Source organism: Dermacentor andersoni, chromosome 8 (genome assembly GCF_023375885.2).
Source record: "Dermacentor andersoni chromosome 8, qqDerAnde1_hic_scaffold, whole genome shotgun sequence".
Taxonomy (NCBI): domain Eukaryota; kingdom Metazoa; phylum Arthropoda; class Arachnida; order Ixodida; family Ixodidae; genus Dermacentor; species Dermacentor andersoni.
Window position 1 is genome coordinate 121,614,770 of NC_092821.1, and position 15,912 is coordinate 121,630,681.

Here is a 15,912-nt window from a genome sequence, read left to right on the forward strand (position 1 = left end):
CGATGTGGCTCAAGGGAGTGCCACAAGATGTGGCTATACCGGCTCTGCTTTCGGCATCCACGTCACCGATGTTCCGTAAGCTTCAAATACTTGCGCCTCTATAAGTTGCTTTGTCGCCGGTAACAGACGAGGGGGTGCAACGAAAATCGCAGCTCGATTCGCCTTTGGTCACGTCGACACGCGCGTGCAGACAAAACGAACGAAACACACCAGTGAGATGCACTGTGCAATCACCAAACCGTTTATAGTGTAAGCGTACATCAGGATGGAATGCAACTGGCTGTAGTTGCAGTGCGTTGTTCATCCACACCTGCTACGACTTTTTTTAAATGTTGCCTTTTTTGAATATAATTAGTAAAAAGATATTCACAACTGAATGGCGGTCGCTTAACAACAACAAAAACGCACAAGGAGAAAGAACCAGAATAAACAAACCCAATAAAACATTCAACAAACCGTTTATAACAAGTGTACATCACGACGGCAGTGACTGAACATGTATTGAAGAGTCAAATTCATTTACCAATGTCTAATGTTTCTTAAGATTCCACGTCTTCAAAACTTGCTGATAAACAAGCTCTTCTCAATTGTACCGTGGTCGTTATCTATCAGCAAAAACGCACAAGCAAAGCAAAATTAACAAATAAAACAACACACTCGTCCCACCATTTTAAACACCTGCGCACCAGAAGGTGACAGTTACTGACTAGTCGCAGTTAAGTTAAAACACATACTACATGCGCAATGTTTCTTGAAGGTACACGCTTTCAAAGTGAAGTTTGTAAGATTTTCCACAGGCGTAGTGTACAGGCGCGTACAAATAAAAAAGACAATAGGAACAAATCAACAGCAGATTCACGAAACCGCGTATAATGACCGTACAAAACACATGACAAAGCACATGACAGGCTATAGCTGCGATCAAGTTCGGCCGCATAACGTGTTTAACGTTCCCTTTCAGTCGAATTTGTAAAATGCTCTTCACAGTTGGGATCGTCGTCGATATAAGTACCGCAAGGCAGGTCATTCACCACCTGTGAACGTTCACTTTGCTATAGCCGTCTTTCACATCTTTGAGTAGTTGAAAACTTCCAACTTAATCTCATCACTTTTAGTAACGTGGACGTAAATATCACGATATAAAAATAACCTTTTGGCAAAAGAAGCAAGAAATACGAGGGAAAAAGAAAGAAAGAAATGAACACAGCACTGTGTGCGTAGATAATACCACTGGCCATACAGTAGTTACTTTAACACAAAGTAATATTCTGTGCGGTTGCAATGCCAATAGCTCCCGTCACGTGAGCTGATATGTAAATATTGGTGCCGTACGGACTATGGGGGGGGCGGGGGGCGAGCCAAACGGCGTATGACCTCATTTGGAGCCCCAATAGACGAACCGCTTTGCAGTGCCGAGAAGGATATTGTGTTTTGCTGTGAATGCAGGTAAGGGCCAGATTAATTCACAAAATTGTTAAAGGAGCCGTTCGAGGTTAGCTTGGCACCTTTGCTTAACAAGAGCAAACATTTTTAAGCGCTTCGAAGAGTTGCCAGCGCAGACGTGCAGAGATTCATCGGTGCATACAGTACGGTCCACTCTTAAACAGAACGCCTATTTAGTATTCATTCTTGCATGATTTCATGAAATTTTCGCTGTGTTTGAGTTTTCTACGAATACACTTTTCTACCTTCTTAATTTGTATCCCCCTCACTCACTGCTCTTTGGGGATGGAGCCCTGCGATGTACTCTAAATCAATCAAGAAAGACAACGAAACCTGCAGCGTTAGTTGATGAAAAATCACTATGCTCCCCTCCCCCCCCCCCCGTCTAATCTTAGTAATAGTCAGTGCCAACATTATAATTAAGTGTTGTCTTTAACAGATGACCTTACTGTACACGCCTGTATGCAAGCAGCAGCGGTGGTAGTGACTTCTCGTCACAGTGTGCTCAAACAAAGTGCCCAGAACTATCGTATATCGCACGTGTACAGATGTAAACGTGTCGTAAACAAAAGAACCTGTGTGGGCACTTTTGGATATTTGTATCTCTCTTTCTTTTTTCAAATCTGTGACACGTTATGGTTGATCAAAGCACCGTGAAACGTCTTCACCAGTACTGCTGCTGTCAGCTACGTCGTAGTGGTGATGTGATAAAACACTATTCAAAAATTAACATCCCGTAAGGAGTGACTCTTAAGTGGTTTAAAACAGATTTACGCCGAAAATCATGCGATGCGTCCGACGTCGGCACTATACTCGTAGAGTTGCCAAGAGTGCGCGAAAACCTGTGAGAAAACTTGCAAGCTCGCCGTACGTCTTGTTGGTGCGACCACGTCATTTGACGGTTAATTGGTGCGGTTTAGATGCACATCTGTTCATAACTTAAAGCTGAAGACACCGTCTAGACGTCTATTAGACGTCTAGAACCGGTAGTGCCAACAATCGCATCCAAGAAGTTTCAAACAGGTTACAACACTCTGAGCTGCCATATTTCCGACACACTGCACTTCATATGCGTGGATGGTATAGTGTCATACCGCGCCTGTGTTTCTCGTTTTATGCGCCAGCTAGCGCGATGAGCCGATGCCCACTCTTATGACTCTTTCTAGAGTAGAAACTTCTTTGTTAATATAAGTCTAGAACCACAAGGTCGCCCATATTAAAGCATATACCGTTGCGAAGATAAGGACCAAGTAACCATCGGCTTTGGTGCATCTATACAGAAGAGACAGGGTCCACGTATTTCACTAGCAAAGAGCGCAAACATAGAGTAAATAACAAGAAGTTGACAGGCACTTAAGTATCCTTACGTGATCTGAATGCGATGGCACATTGGCTACTCCAAGTTATCGCCCTTAACTTAAAACTCTACCTTAATCCACCTTAATCCACTTTTATCCACCTTAACGCACCTTCATTCACTTCGCCGTGGGATTTCGCAGTGCGAGCCGCCGCTGGTCCAGCGCCGGGGACGTGACATCATCACTAGGTCACGTGGATTTGGGTAATACAGGATGTTAACGCCGGACGGACGCTGGATTTTTTCGCTTCATGGGGCATACAAGATGTGCGCCTTGAAAGTGAATAAACTATGCGCTTCACTATCCCTACAAGTTAGTTCTGTCCTACCACACGTTGCTTTTTTTTTTTCTTCCCCGAACTCGCTAGTCGGAGATCCGCAATGAATCTAGCGCTATCGGCACACCTCGTCAAGGAGTCCTAGAAGTTACGTTCACTACACTCGGCGAACTTTTTGCGGTGGCCCTCGAAGGGACCGTCGCAGATGCTCCTGTACCTCGCGTGACCGTAGGCGATAACGTCGACGACGACGTCACGGCAGCTGTCCGTTGTTTGTCGAGCGCGGCTGCCACGGACTTCCAAGCCTGCGAGCGCTGCTCGGCGTTGGACACCTGCACGACCATTAGCGAGCCGTTGACCACCGACGGCCACTTGGCGGAGACGAACGAGTAGAACCGGTTGAGCGACTCGTGCTTCACGCCCGCCACGGCCGCCAGCTCTCCCGTGACGTAGGCGTCGTCGATGGGTATGTACGGCACGGCGAAAGTGGCGTTGTACAGGGGTCGGAGGGCGGCCGAGTCCATGAACACCGCGCTCCCCGAGCAGTACCTGGGGAACACCTTCTTCGGGTACGTCTTCTCGGACAGGTACCACGGCAGCGCCGTCTGCCTGATGACCGGCATGCCGTTCCAGACGCAGCAGTACAACTTCGGGGGAGTACTCGTGGGCGACGACGACGGCGGCGAGCCCGGGGGTTTGCCGCCGGCGAGCTTCTTCATCAGCGACGGAAGGTGCACGACGATGTCGTCGTCAAGCTTGAGGACGTAGCGCGCCCGCGGACAGTACTCCAGGGTCCACTTGATGCCGTACACGTACTTGTACGTCAGGTTGCGGTACGTGTCCAGGTAGGGCAGCACGATGACGTCGCCGTTGGCTTCGGCCTCGGAGGCCACACTGCGGGCGACCTTGTCGACGGGCGACATGCCGACGAAGAACACGGCCGTCCAGTTGTATTTGGCGCCGTACGTCGAGTTGCCCACGACCTGCCGCAGGACCCGCCGGTGTTCCGAGTGAGTCGCTGCCGTGTGGACGAAGAAGAGGTAGTCGAGGTCCCACCGGCAGTCTGACACGACTTTAAAGGCGTTGGGTAAGTTAGTGACGTTCTCCAGCGGGAAAGGTACCTTGCTGTAGCCTCGAAACAATTCATCGGACGGGGTCCACGTATGTCCGACGTCGTTATTCGCTGTTGTTGTCCCCGCTGCTCTCGTTGCCGGCGGTCTTGGTGACGTCACTGCCACTGCTGTTATCGGTCTCAACAGTTCCGACGACGACGTCGTCCCCAGAGCTTTCGTCGAGTCTACTGGCGCTAGTTTTGTCTCGGATCGTCGTCCTTGCTTCGACGTTGTTTCAGCTTGTTCACTTCGCGCGGGCGTGTCGGCAGAACCGTCCGTCTTTGAACTATCCGACCAAAGGCCCCAACTTTGTCGCGAAGCTCGACTGTCCCGCTCGTTGGCGTAGGAGCTCTCCGCGACGGCGACGGTTGCGCCGCCTCGCGTCGTGTACGGTAGGGAAGGCGAGCCGACTGGATTGTAACCCATGGTCCAGAAGACGACGTAGACGACCGCGCCGAGGCCCAGGATCGGCACCCATCGCTTGGCGGTTGACGTGAAGTTCGTCAGACAAGAGTCTGCAACAAAGAGAAACGGAGAGAAGAGTGCTTTAACGAGGATTACAACCTGACAACACTGTACGAAGGAAACGGAGGGCTGGAAACTGTGGAACTGTTTGACCCGTACTTGACTCCATTTCCGAAAGCTCTCGTATTCATAGATGGAGTACAGTCACTCCCCTTGCACTCCCCAATCGGAGTGGAGGTGCTCAATTTCTAGAACTGTGGAAATCGAAAGGGCGTGCTCGATACTCCTTTAGGTGGGTGCAACTGCCTATCCAGTACGTGGCTCTAATTTCCAGAGTTCACACACTTCGATACCAAGTCTATCGCCGTGCAGACAATCTGTACATTCACGAACTCGACTACCTTCACAGACCCTGTGCATACTTACCTAAATATGAGGAGTTTGGCACGCGGCACCGTCAGCCGTTTTGATCAGAACTGATCAGAACGAAACACAAATGCTCACCTGCACAGATGTCTGGAAGTTGTTGACATTTTACCGACCCAAGGCGAGCTGGCCCCTCAACACCCAGTAAGCTCTGACAGGGGGGCGAAATCTAATATCTATCGTCTGTCTGTCTGTCTGTCTGTCTGTCTGTCTGTCTGTCTGTCTGTCTGTCTGTCTGTCTGTCTGTCTGTCTGTCTGTCTGTCTGTCTGTCTGTCTGTCCGTCCGTCCGTCCGTCCGTCCGTCCGTCCGTCCGTCCGTCCGTCCGTCCGTCCGTCCGTCCGTCTGTCTGTCTGTCTGTCTGTCTGTCTGTCTGTCTGTCTGTCTGTCTGTCTGTCTGTCTGTCTGTCTGTCTGTCTGTCTGTCTGTCTGTCTGTCTGTCTGTCTGTCTGTAAATACGTGTTATCATAACTTACGTTAATTATGTAAGCTCGTTACCTTTGATCGTTCCTAAGAGTCCTCTTCGTAAGCGCCTTCTCCCTGAAGTGACTCTTGCCACAACAAAGCGCCGACCTGCGGTACAGCTCATTTTCATGGCTTCCGTTGATGCCGGCTCAAGAAAACAATTACCTTGCAGTGTGCTAGAGACTTTTGACATTCGGAGACGCGCGCTTTACGCATCGAACTGCAAAGGTCGCGCTGTAGCCTGCCACCTATCACGCGTGAGACGACTTTCACGAAGTGACAGCCGCCTTAGCGGTGTTTTTTTTACCTTCACGAATAATTTTTCAACGAAAAGGCTAAGGACATATGACAGTTTTAGTGACGTCTTGAGGTTTTCGATCGATCATACACAGCTGGCCCAAAAAAGCTATTCATTGTTCGTGGACGACGGCGACCTGGCACGACATCTGCGTTGAATTTCAGATCGCTGAAAACGTTAACAAGGAAGCGTACTCGGCCACTGGTCGTTAAACATTAAACAAACAAACAAACAAACAAACAAACAAACAAACAAACAAAAAAGCCGGTCGGAAACACGCTCAAGGGATACTTCCTTGTTTCTTCCTGATTTGTTTCTTCCTGAATTCCTGAATTGAGAAATTGAATTGAATTATTCCTGAATTGTTCCTCCCCTGATTTCATATTTTCCTCTTAAGTACTTACTCATAGCAGGTTTCTTCCCCACTGCCGCCATCCATGAGATTATCTCAGCCTCTCTGACTTCCCGCTTGACGTTCTTTGTTGCTGTGTTGCCCACCCTACAGGCCGCATACATGCTGGTAAGCTTCCTAGTTTTTTTCCTTCACTGTGAATCAATGTTTTTCTTGTACAAATAAGTGAACGCTCTCCCAGCCCATTTACTTTCTTCCATATTCGTCAGTCGCTGTTCATAATCAATTTTATTGTTAGCTTCCCTCAGTTGAAAACTAGTCCAGCCCATATCACCGTGCAGAGCTCCATTTGTAGCCTCCCCGTGAGCGCCCAATGCGAGGCGTCCCACTGACATCTGGTTACCATCGAGTCCTGATTGTACCCCTGATTTCGAGCAAACAACCGCGTTTCCGAATGTAAGTCCTGGAACCGTTACATCTTTCCACATACCCCGGAGCACCTCGTACCTATTGTATCCCCAAAGCACTCTGTGTTTCATTATGGCCGCATTTCTATGTTTTTCCTCTGTTTCCACATCGTTTCGTTTATCCATATGCCAAGGTATATATATTTTTTCACCCGAGGTATTTGCTGTCGCTGAATCGACACTGTCTTCTGTTCACTGTTTTCATTGAATACCGTAACACCTGATTTTTCTAACGCTAAATTTCGGAGCGATATTATCGCCTTCCTGTCCACCGATATATCATAACCGGACATTGCATATCACCTTCCTTGTTAGCTAGCAACACAATGTGGTTGAAAGCTGGAAGCTGCTGCTCTACTACTGCACCCGCCTGTTTGTACGAGAGATTAAACCCGGTGTTACTGTCCTCTAGCGTCTTTTCCGTCCTCTCCATGTACGTCATAAACAGCAGTGGGTATAAAGGGCACCCCTGCCTCATTCCCACTAAATAAACGCAGCGCCACCTAGCGGTGCCGCCACGAAGTCCGCGCGTGGCGCGTTTGTGAATATATGTTCAGAAAAGAACGAGTGTATATATATATATATATATATATATATATATATATATATATATATATATATATATATATATATATATCGGTCAGACGGAGAGACAGACAGATAGAGCCTTGGAAGTGCGTGAAGTTCCCGAAGGATGCCAATCTCAATAATACATACCTAATAGGTAACGTTCCCACTTGTATTTCTCCATAGCAAAAGTTTCAAGAACTTGAGTGAGAATGTCCTCAAGAGCAGCACGTGGCGCGCTTTTCCATTTAAGACATTGCCGAGAAACGGCGAGTACAGCCTGAAGTTACTGGTCTGTGTGACGTCGTGCATCTCTCCAGCGTATATGTATGTGTCTAAAATACATGCCCGGACGAGCGGAACCATCGCCAAGAAGCAACAGGTACCACAACGTGTCACACAAGCCAAGTCGCTCTATCACGCATGTCACGTGCCTCTAAAGCTTGCACTTTACTTGGACGGATAGATGAATGACAACAAGGAATTCCACAAGGGCCACGACGTGTGGCCTGGATGAAGTCGTCGTAATTCTTTTTATTGAAGTAATAAAGAGAAAGATTTGGTCGCTCGGATAAGGGTGACGGCGATTCCTTTTCGCACAATAGTAATAACGACAGGGAAAGTGCTGTAAGATATGCAGAAACGCCACAGGTTTGGGTATTCTAGAGCGGGAGTAAGCTAAATAAACTCAAATGAAAAGTCCGCATACAGTCCTGGACACGCTTGAACTTACAGGGATAAAAAGCGAGGACAGGTTGAAGCTTCGCACTATGTAATACCTGTTCATGTAACACGCGTACAATACTGCTTCACGAACACGCACACGAGGGCAGGGGCGAGGCTCGAGATGAACCGGCACACGAATGAGGAAAAATAGACGGATGACGTCACAATGACGTCATCCGTGTATTCTTCATCCGTCATCTGTGTGACGTCACAGACGTTTAGATCATTTTTTTATGGTTTCTATAATGCCTTCATACATTTGAATTGTACGCATTCCACTTACGCTTCAACTTTTTCATCCCCCCTCCTATGTAATGCCCTAACGGGCCCTTAGGGTACTTAAATAAATAAATAAATAAATAAATAAATAAATAAATAAATAAATACACGCGTGGACATAGACACGACAGTCAGAAGCAGGTTTCGTCGGCAGAAGACCCGGCACCTAAACACGAGCCGGACACGCATTTTAGGCAGCAAGCGCACACAAACACAAATGGTGGAAGTCAGTCCGCGGCTTACATGTGTTTACCTCCTTCAGCACATAAGACATGTTTTGTGTGTACAGTATGCACGTGTGTGTGTTTGTGTCTTATTATTTTTTTTTAAGTGCACCAAGTTTTAAAAACTTACCTGCGGCGGATAGCACCGTTCTAACCCTTGATCCTTGATAGCGGGGTCATTCTTTTTCTACGGGAAATCGTAATGCTTAATTGAATAGCTTGCATAACTACACTGATTAACTTGTATGATGAAGAAGATCGGCGCTGCTTGTAGAAGCATGGCGCGCGGCGTTGACGCGGAAAGAAGACACGACGTTTCGATAGTGCAAGCCTTGCGATGGTTCCGCCAGTGCCGGTTAACGTGATAAATTCAATTGCGTGCCGTAGAATAATTTATGCAAAGGTAATCAGGACCCGCTGTGGTGGCGTAGTGGCTTTGCTGCGCTGCGCTGCTAAGGCCGAGGGCGCGGGATCGAATCCCGGTCGCGGCGACGGGGGCAAAATGCAGAAAACGCCCATGGAGCGTGCACCGGGGGGCATTTAAAGAACCCGAGGCGGTTAAAATTAATCCGTAGTCCCCAACCAGCTCCCATTGGAGAGGTCCCATTGCAGTGTTCACCCCCCCCCCCGCCCCCCCTTGTGGCGTTCAATAAACTCAAACGGCATGCGTAATAATCATATCGTGGTTCTGGCTCGTAAAATCCCAGAATTCAGTTATGTTAGAAGGTATGTGGCTACTGCGATTATGCCAATTCTTCAATTAAGCATTTTGATTTCTCGTATGAGTAATGGCCACCTGATCAAGTAATTTAGTTCAAGGGTTAGAATTGTGCCATCTGCCAAAGGCATTTTTTTTCTAATTTGGTTCAGCTAAAAAAAAGAAAAAAGAACACCTTGTGCAGCCTGTGTCTTCAAAGAAATGTCCGAGTGCATCAATACTTTTGGCTGCGCTGTTTTTGATTGCCTAGGGCCGAGCGATCTTACGAGTGAAATAGGACAGCCAGAATGACTAGCCGAACTATCAACTCTCACCTTATTAACGTTTTTCACTCGTATCGAGCCACCACTCTGAGTGACTTAGTGAATAGTTTTAGAGCATAAACCCGCTCGTTATAATCAAGTTCAATTGTCGTTTCTTTCTCTCTCTCTCTCTCTGCCCCCCCCCCCCCCCCTCAGCATGTGCCTCTACGCTGCATGTCTATAGACTGTTGAATAAACAGCACCAAGAAACCACAAGTACCGTAATCTGCGGCATGAAGAAACTTGCCCTATGACACATGTCACGTCCCTCTGAATGCACATATGGACTCGTAGATGAATAACCAAGAAACCACAGGTGTCCCCACGACCCCTGAAGGCAACTCGACCTATTGGCTCATTCCTCAAGCATGTTGCCTCCATAAATAAGCTGGGTGTGCGCGTGTGTGTGGAACGGTTGATCGGCGTGCTTTATTAATAGTAGATACAGCGGGGCACATCCGTTCATTCAGCCATGTCACTTGGTCGAGGCATTAGCAATTCAATTCACCTTTACCAAAGGAACTCCTATCCAAATACGCGGAATTGGAAAAATGGCCTTTTGCTCGGCGCTCACTGCACCGAAGTTAATAAAGTCAGTTGCATCAAAAAAAGAAAGAAAGAAAAAGAAGAAGGAGGAGAGAAGCTAATATCTACCTACTAGAAGAAGCAGATTTTTCGATTTTGGTTATCAATAATTTCTAGGAACTGTTGAAAATCGCATAGCTTACAAGCTAGGGAAAACTAAAGCATCAGCTTAACAGCTCCGTAATTCAGCAATAATAATAATAAAAAAAGAACTGTATCGCAATTCTGTAAACTGCACTTACCGAAACATATAGAAGGAGAAAAAAAATGCATTTGCACACCCCTCTGAAAGATATGACACTTGTCTGTGAGTTAAGACCTTTGCAAAACTTTCCCAAACCTTGCCACATTTTCGCATATACATATATGGGCTATATTCTCGCGTGTCAGGTTTCTCAGCTTTATGTCTTGTGTGTACATGGACTTTCCAGTAGTAGTGCGCATGTGTGACGCACTTAGGCCGTCAAACCAAACGGTTTGACGACCGGAGAAGGTCCGCTCTCCTGTTCGTGACTGATGTCGTTCTTCGCGCTTCACTGCAGGACATAGGCCAATGCATTGATCGTGAGCCATTTTGATACGTTCGCACATCGGCCGAAGCCTGGAGGTGGTCTATACACGCCTCGCTATCGACATATCATATCATATCATATCATATCATATCATATCATATCATATCATATCATATCATATCATATCATATAATATATCATATCATATCATATCATATCATATCATATCATATAGATTCAACATATAGATATCAACACACCGTAACAACCCCGGATGCGTGTGGGTCAAATGTGCTCGCGGGATGCCCGAGCCATGGCAGCGAGCCAGAGATGTGGCGCAGGCGCTTGCACCAGCTGGATAGGCGTCCTTAATACGTGGGCAATGGTCTCGGTCAATTTGGCCGTGTCTGGGCAAACACGTTTGACACGGGCCCCGCTATCGATATCTCAGTGGCTATGGCTTCGAGCTGCTAAGCACAAGGTCACGGGTTCGATCCCGGCCGCCGCATTCCGACGGAGATGTGGAATGAAAAAAAAAAAAAGCTCGTGTATCGCGAATTGGGTGCGCGCCAACGGAAGTCAGGTGATCGAAAATAATCCATAAAGTGAGGCTTACGGCGCGTGAAAAAGACAAGGACGAAAGTGAGACGTGACACACACAGCGCCTGTGTGTGTCACGTCTCACTTTCGCCCTTGTCTTTTTCACGCGCCATAAGCCTCACGATGTCTTACCAACAAGCCCAAATCACTGCTTTACAGCAAGCCATAAAGCCTCCGCCCACTATGGCGCGCCTCATAATCAGATCGTGCTTCTGACCCGTAAAACCACAGAATTATTATTATATCTTTTTTTTTACAGCGAAGCTGCTAATTAGCCTCTCGGAGGTCGGCATTTTTCGTCTCCGCGTTCATTAGCAAAGATGTGGGCCGATCCCGGCGGCAGTACAGGGCCAGGAGTAGTGGCTCGCCCCCCCCCCCCCCCCCCGATATGCAGAGGCTTCAAGGACTCGGCAAAGCGAGGCGAAACAGTGCATACATTAATTATTTGGAACCACGCGTACAAGGTACATAGCAGCGTTCGTTTCAATAAAGAACGAGCACGAAACAAACATCCGAGCCGCATAATTGGTGACAAGCTGCTCCAGATAGCAACGCGAAGCACGTATAGCGCGCTCCCCCGCATACGTTTCCCGGTGAAGATGACTGCTGCGCAAGCTGCCGCGGCGACGGCAGCTTGCTAGGTGGAGAGTGACGTCACTAGCCTTTCGTATATGAAATGACCAGCCTATCGCAACTGATTTCATTGTTGTTGTAGAATGGCTATGAGTAGGCAACGCGTATAGTTAGGACTCCCGACGAGCAGCGTGAATATACGATGAACGGCAAACGGAAAAAGAAACGGCAATACGACCAGCGGCGGCGTGCTGTCAAAATTACCATTACTCCCATTACTACCGCTACTCTAAATTACGATTACTATACCATTACTCTAAGAATGGGCTGGGGTGCGTTTGGCAGGCATTCTCAGATCATGAACAGCAGGTTGCCTTTATCCCTCAAGAGAAAAGTTTATAACAGCTGTGTCTTACCAGTACTCACGTACGGGGCAGAAACCTGGAGGCTTACGAAAAGGGTTCTACTTAAATTGAGGACGACGCAACGAGCTATGGAAAGAAGAATTATAGGTGTAACGTTAAGGGATAAGAAAAGAGCAGATTGGGTGAGGGAACAAGCGCGAGTTAATGATATCTTAGTTGAAATCAAGAAAAAGAAATGGGCATGGGCAGGACACGTAATGAGGAGGGAAGATAACCGATGATCATTAAGAGTTACGGATTGGATCCCAAGGGAAGGGAAGCGTAGCAGGGGGCGGCAGAAAGTTAGGTGGGCGGATGAGATTAAGACGTTTGCAGGGACGGCATGGCCACGATTAGTACAGGACCGGGGTTGTTGGAGAAGTATGGGAGAGGCCTTTGCCCTGCAGTGGGCATAACCAGGCTGATGATGATGATGGCTCTAAAGCAATAAAGCATTGTGTACACCGGCCTCAGCAGTTGTAGTGGCGGTTTTCAACAGCTTCGCTGGACATACACTTTTGCAGGGCCGGGATGGCGAGTCGATTTAAACAAACAAAAAAAAAACGAATACACGCTATCGAAAACACTTCGCGACTTCCTCACAGATATACAGCGACCTCACGCAGTCTGTTCGACAGACGATCGACAGCGAATGTGTTCGCAGTACGACTTCGCGTATGTTCCGACGTGAACTTGCACGATATTTCCGCAAATTCAATGGCACAAGAATTGGGGGTCGAAGCCACGACCTTTGGCGTTAATTATATGGGCGAAGTTGATAAATACACATTTAATTAAGATAGAGTTAAGGCACTCGTGTCCTCGACCTTTGGCGGGAGAAAACAGTAGGAAGCAACAACGCGTTCGATTGAGAATGTCAAGCATTTTAACGAATGTCTTGTGATAGCGCAGGCTTTCGCCCTCATCCTTATTAGCGTGTGCTAAACTCAACTTTTTGTCGTTGAGAGTGACTCTCAACTTTTCTCTTTTTTTTTTGCTGACTCCTCTCGTGCCGACACTTCAGTTGCATCAACGCTTGCGTGGTACCATGGCAATAAGCACTGTTAACTAATATTGTCTATACTCGACAGACATGCCGTGGTTGCTCAGTGGCTATGGTGTTGGTCTGCTGATCACGAGGTCACGGGATCGAATCCCGGCCACGGAGGCCACATTTCGATGGGGGCGAAATGCGAAAACACCCGTGCACTTAGATTTAAGTGCACTTTAAAGAACCCCAGGTGGTCGAAATTCCCGGAGTCCTCCACTACGGCGTGCCTCATAATCAGAAAGTGGTTTTGGCACGTAAAACCCGATAATTTAATTTTTAATACTCGACAGTTTAAAATTACTTCAGCGCACATGTCGCGCCGTTGCACACTCGTTAACTTGACTCTTACACAGGTTAGGAAATTTGTCAAACGTCAAAATATCTTTACGGTCGGTAGATTCTAACTTTGCCTTGTTAGAGTAACACAGCTAATCGAATTTCGTTCTCACGATGCCGAGTAAGGCGAATTTCCTTTTCGCTGGCTTGTTTTCAGATATGGTAGCTGCCGGGGCTTCGTTGATCGGTCGGTGTCAGCAAAAAAAAAATAAATACAAAGGAGCGATCATAAAAATGTGAAGCTGGCTTATACGAGTCACTATTTTGTTACTTTGATGAGTAGCAGGAAAAAAAGATTAAAGAAAAAAAGGAAGAAGCCGCGTTGTCGTATACACGAGGCTCGGTTGGAATCTGAAAAGCGAAGTAGTCGTCGCGGTCGCTGTCATTCACCTGTCACGAAAAGAGGTAAAAAAAAAAAATAGTTCTTTACAGTACATAGCGAACCTGTCTGTATCTGCGTTCTTTTCAACGTCAGTTCAGCGCTCTTGTGCCTTCAAATGACGCACCAACTATAGCTAAACGGTTCACGCTTCTACACCATAGCGAAGTCGCTTACACTTCCGAGGTCGCAGTCGTGGCTTGCAAAAGGTTCTCTAGTATAGACGTGATGGTCTAGCGCAGGAGTGCGACGTCACATAGATCCGGGCACACTGTCGTCGCATGCAGTGAAGGCAAGAACAAAATGTAACAAATCACTATCCAGTGGCGTCAATGTGTTTAAATGCGTAAGCATTTCTATGACTACCCAACGACTAAACCCGCTCGTCCATCCGTCCATCCGCCGCGTATGGCATTCAGGGTATAGCATGCGCGCAGCAGCAAACGAATTCACCTTCGCGCTGCCTGTCGCTTCAACGCGAAGCGGCGAGAACACAGCGCACACGAAGCTATCAGTCCTCGGCGCACCCCATCGCAGGTCGCTTTCAACATAGGGCCCGCGCGGCCGCGCCATAAGCAGCCGCCGCCAGAGTATGGTTGATCACGGTTGATAATCGTTCGATGCGGATGGATAAGACGCTAAAGAGCGATAATGTCTTGTAATGATGGGAACGTCGTAAGTGCACCTGGCGCCGCCATCTGCAGTAGTTTGCTAGTGCCATCAATTCACTTTGCACCACCGTCTGCAGCGGTTCGCGTCGCCGCAGCGCTGTCGTCTGCACTCCGGTCGGATCAAGTTTCAAAAAATCGATAAAGACATCGGGATGCGGGGAGCTGAGCAAGTGGCACAATGCTCACGCACACTTGGACAACTCCCAGAGGAGTTTCTGCGGGAATTTCTTTTTCTCTCGGAAGGCAAGATTCATAGACAGCGGCGAAGTTTTCCTAATGTTGCCTGATTGGCAAATAATTGTCGATCGAAACGTTGAACGACGCACGGCAAGAGTAGTGTCGTCTGCTCCTTTAGCCTGAACTGTGCAGCTTGCGGTAGTGCTGGAAAAAAAAAAGAAAAGATGGCAGTGTCTCCCAAAGGGCGAAGCTTCATTCTCTGTGACAGCAAGGCTTAGCGTCACGTCTTCTCAGACGGTGTACTAACTATGCGCGAATCTCACTAACCCGGACGCGACATATACGCGTGTGCGACAAAATTCCTGGCAGACGTTAAAGGCTTTACCACGCCGCGTGTATAGGGAATGACATCTCACGGACGCCGCTACGCTGCTTGCAAAGAGCTGCGCCAGTAAAACGGCATCACTTTCATGTTTGAGAACTGGTATTGTTTTGCACATTTAATGTTTAATCGTCTGAGAATTAAGATTTAAGATAAGGAGCATACGCTGTGAACGTTCTGCTTCATTACACTTGTTTGCGAGCTACATGCCATTGTCAAAGTTCTATGGAATGATTGAGTCGAGAACGTGAGACCGTGTATGAGCAACTTTAGCGACAGAATAGTGCAGCAATATATAACCCGCGCATATAGAGCATAAATAGGCATGTAGCATATATATATATATGGAGCCTTACGGCAACGCCGACGGTGAAGGCAAAAATTCGCTTGCACTGTCTATACAATTGCTATCGCGATAAAAGAGCAGAAACATCGTCGATTGTTTTATTGCGAAAGCAATACTGCTCGCACTTTCGGCCCATCGGTGGTCGTGGCGCCTCCTTACACAGCTGCGCGTCACGTGACCGTGTGACGTCACGCCAGACCGAGAGACGGGGCTCCAGCTCTCGGCTTCGATGGCGAAGCCTACCGAGAGAGGGCGCTCGCTGGTGTGACGTCACGCTAGGAGGATAAATGGGGCTACAGCTCGGCTCTTCGCAGTGGTCGGCGCGCTGCCTTGCGCTATGTCGGATGATGTATATCCATAAGTTTAACAAACGGCAACCATGTCCACACCATCAGCCGAATTAAGGCGCAGCCAAGGGT

At 47.7% G+C, this 15,912-nt stretch overlaps 1 protein-coding gene across 1 annotated transcript in view; it reads right to left on the minus strand.

Moving 5' to 3' along the window:
* Nucleotides 1-439: 439 nt before the first annotated feature.
* The window catches only part of LOC126529421 (acetylgalactosaminyl-O-glycosyl-glycoprotein beta-1,3-N-acetylglucosaminyltransferase-like), a 70,079-nt gene continuing 54,606 nt past the window's right edge, over nucleotides 440-15,912 (minus strand). Inside the window, exon 2 of the mRNA XM_055069590.1 lies at nucleotides 440-4,705. Within this exon, the coding sequence (XP_054925565.1) occupies nucleotides 3,210-4,705 (1,496 nt within the window). The 3' untranslated portion in view covers nucleotides 440-3,209. The remainder of the gene's footprint in view (nucleotides 4,706-15,912) is intronic.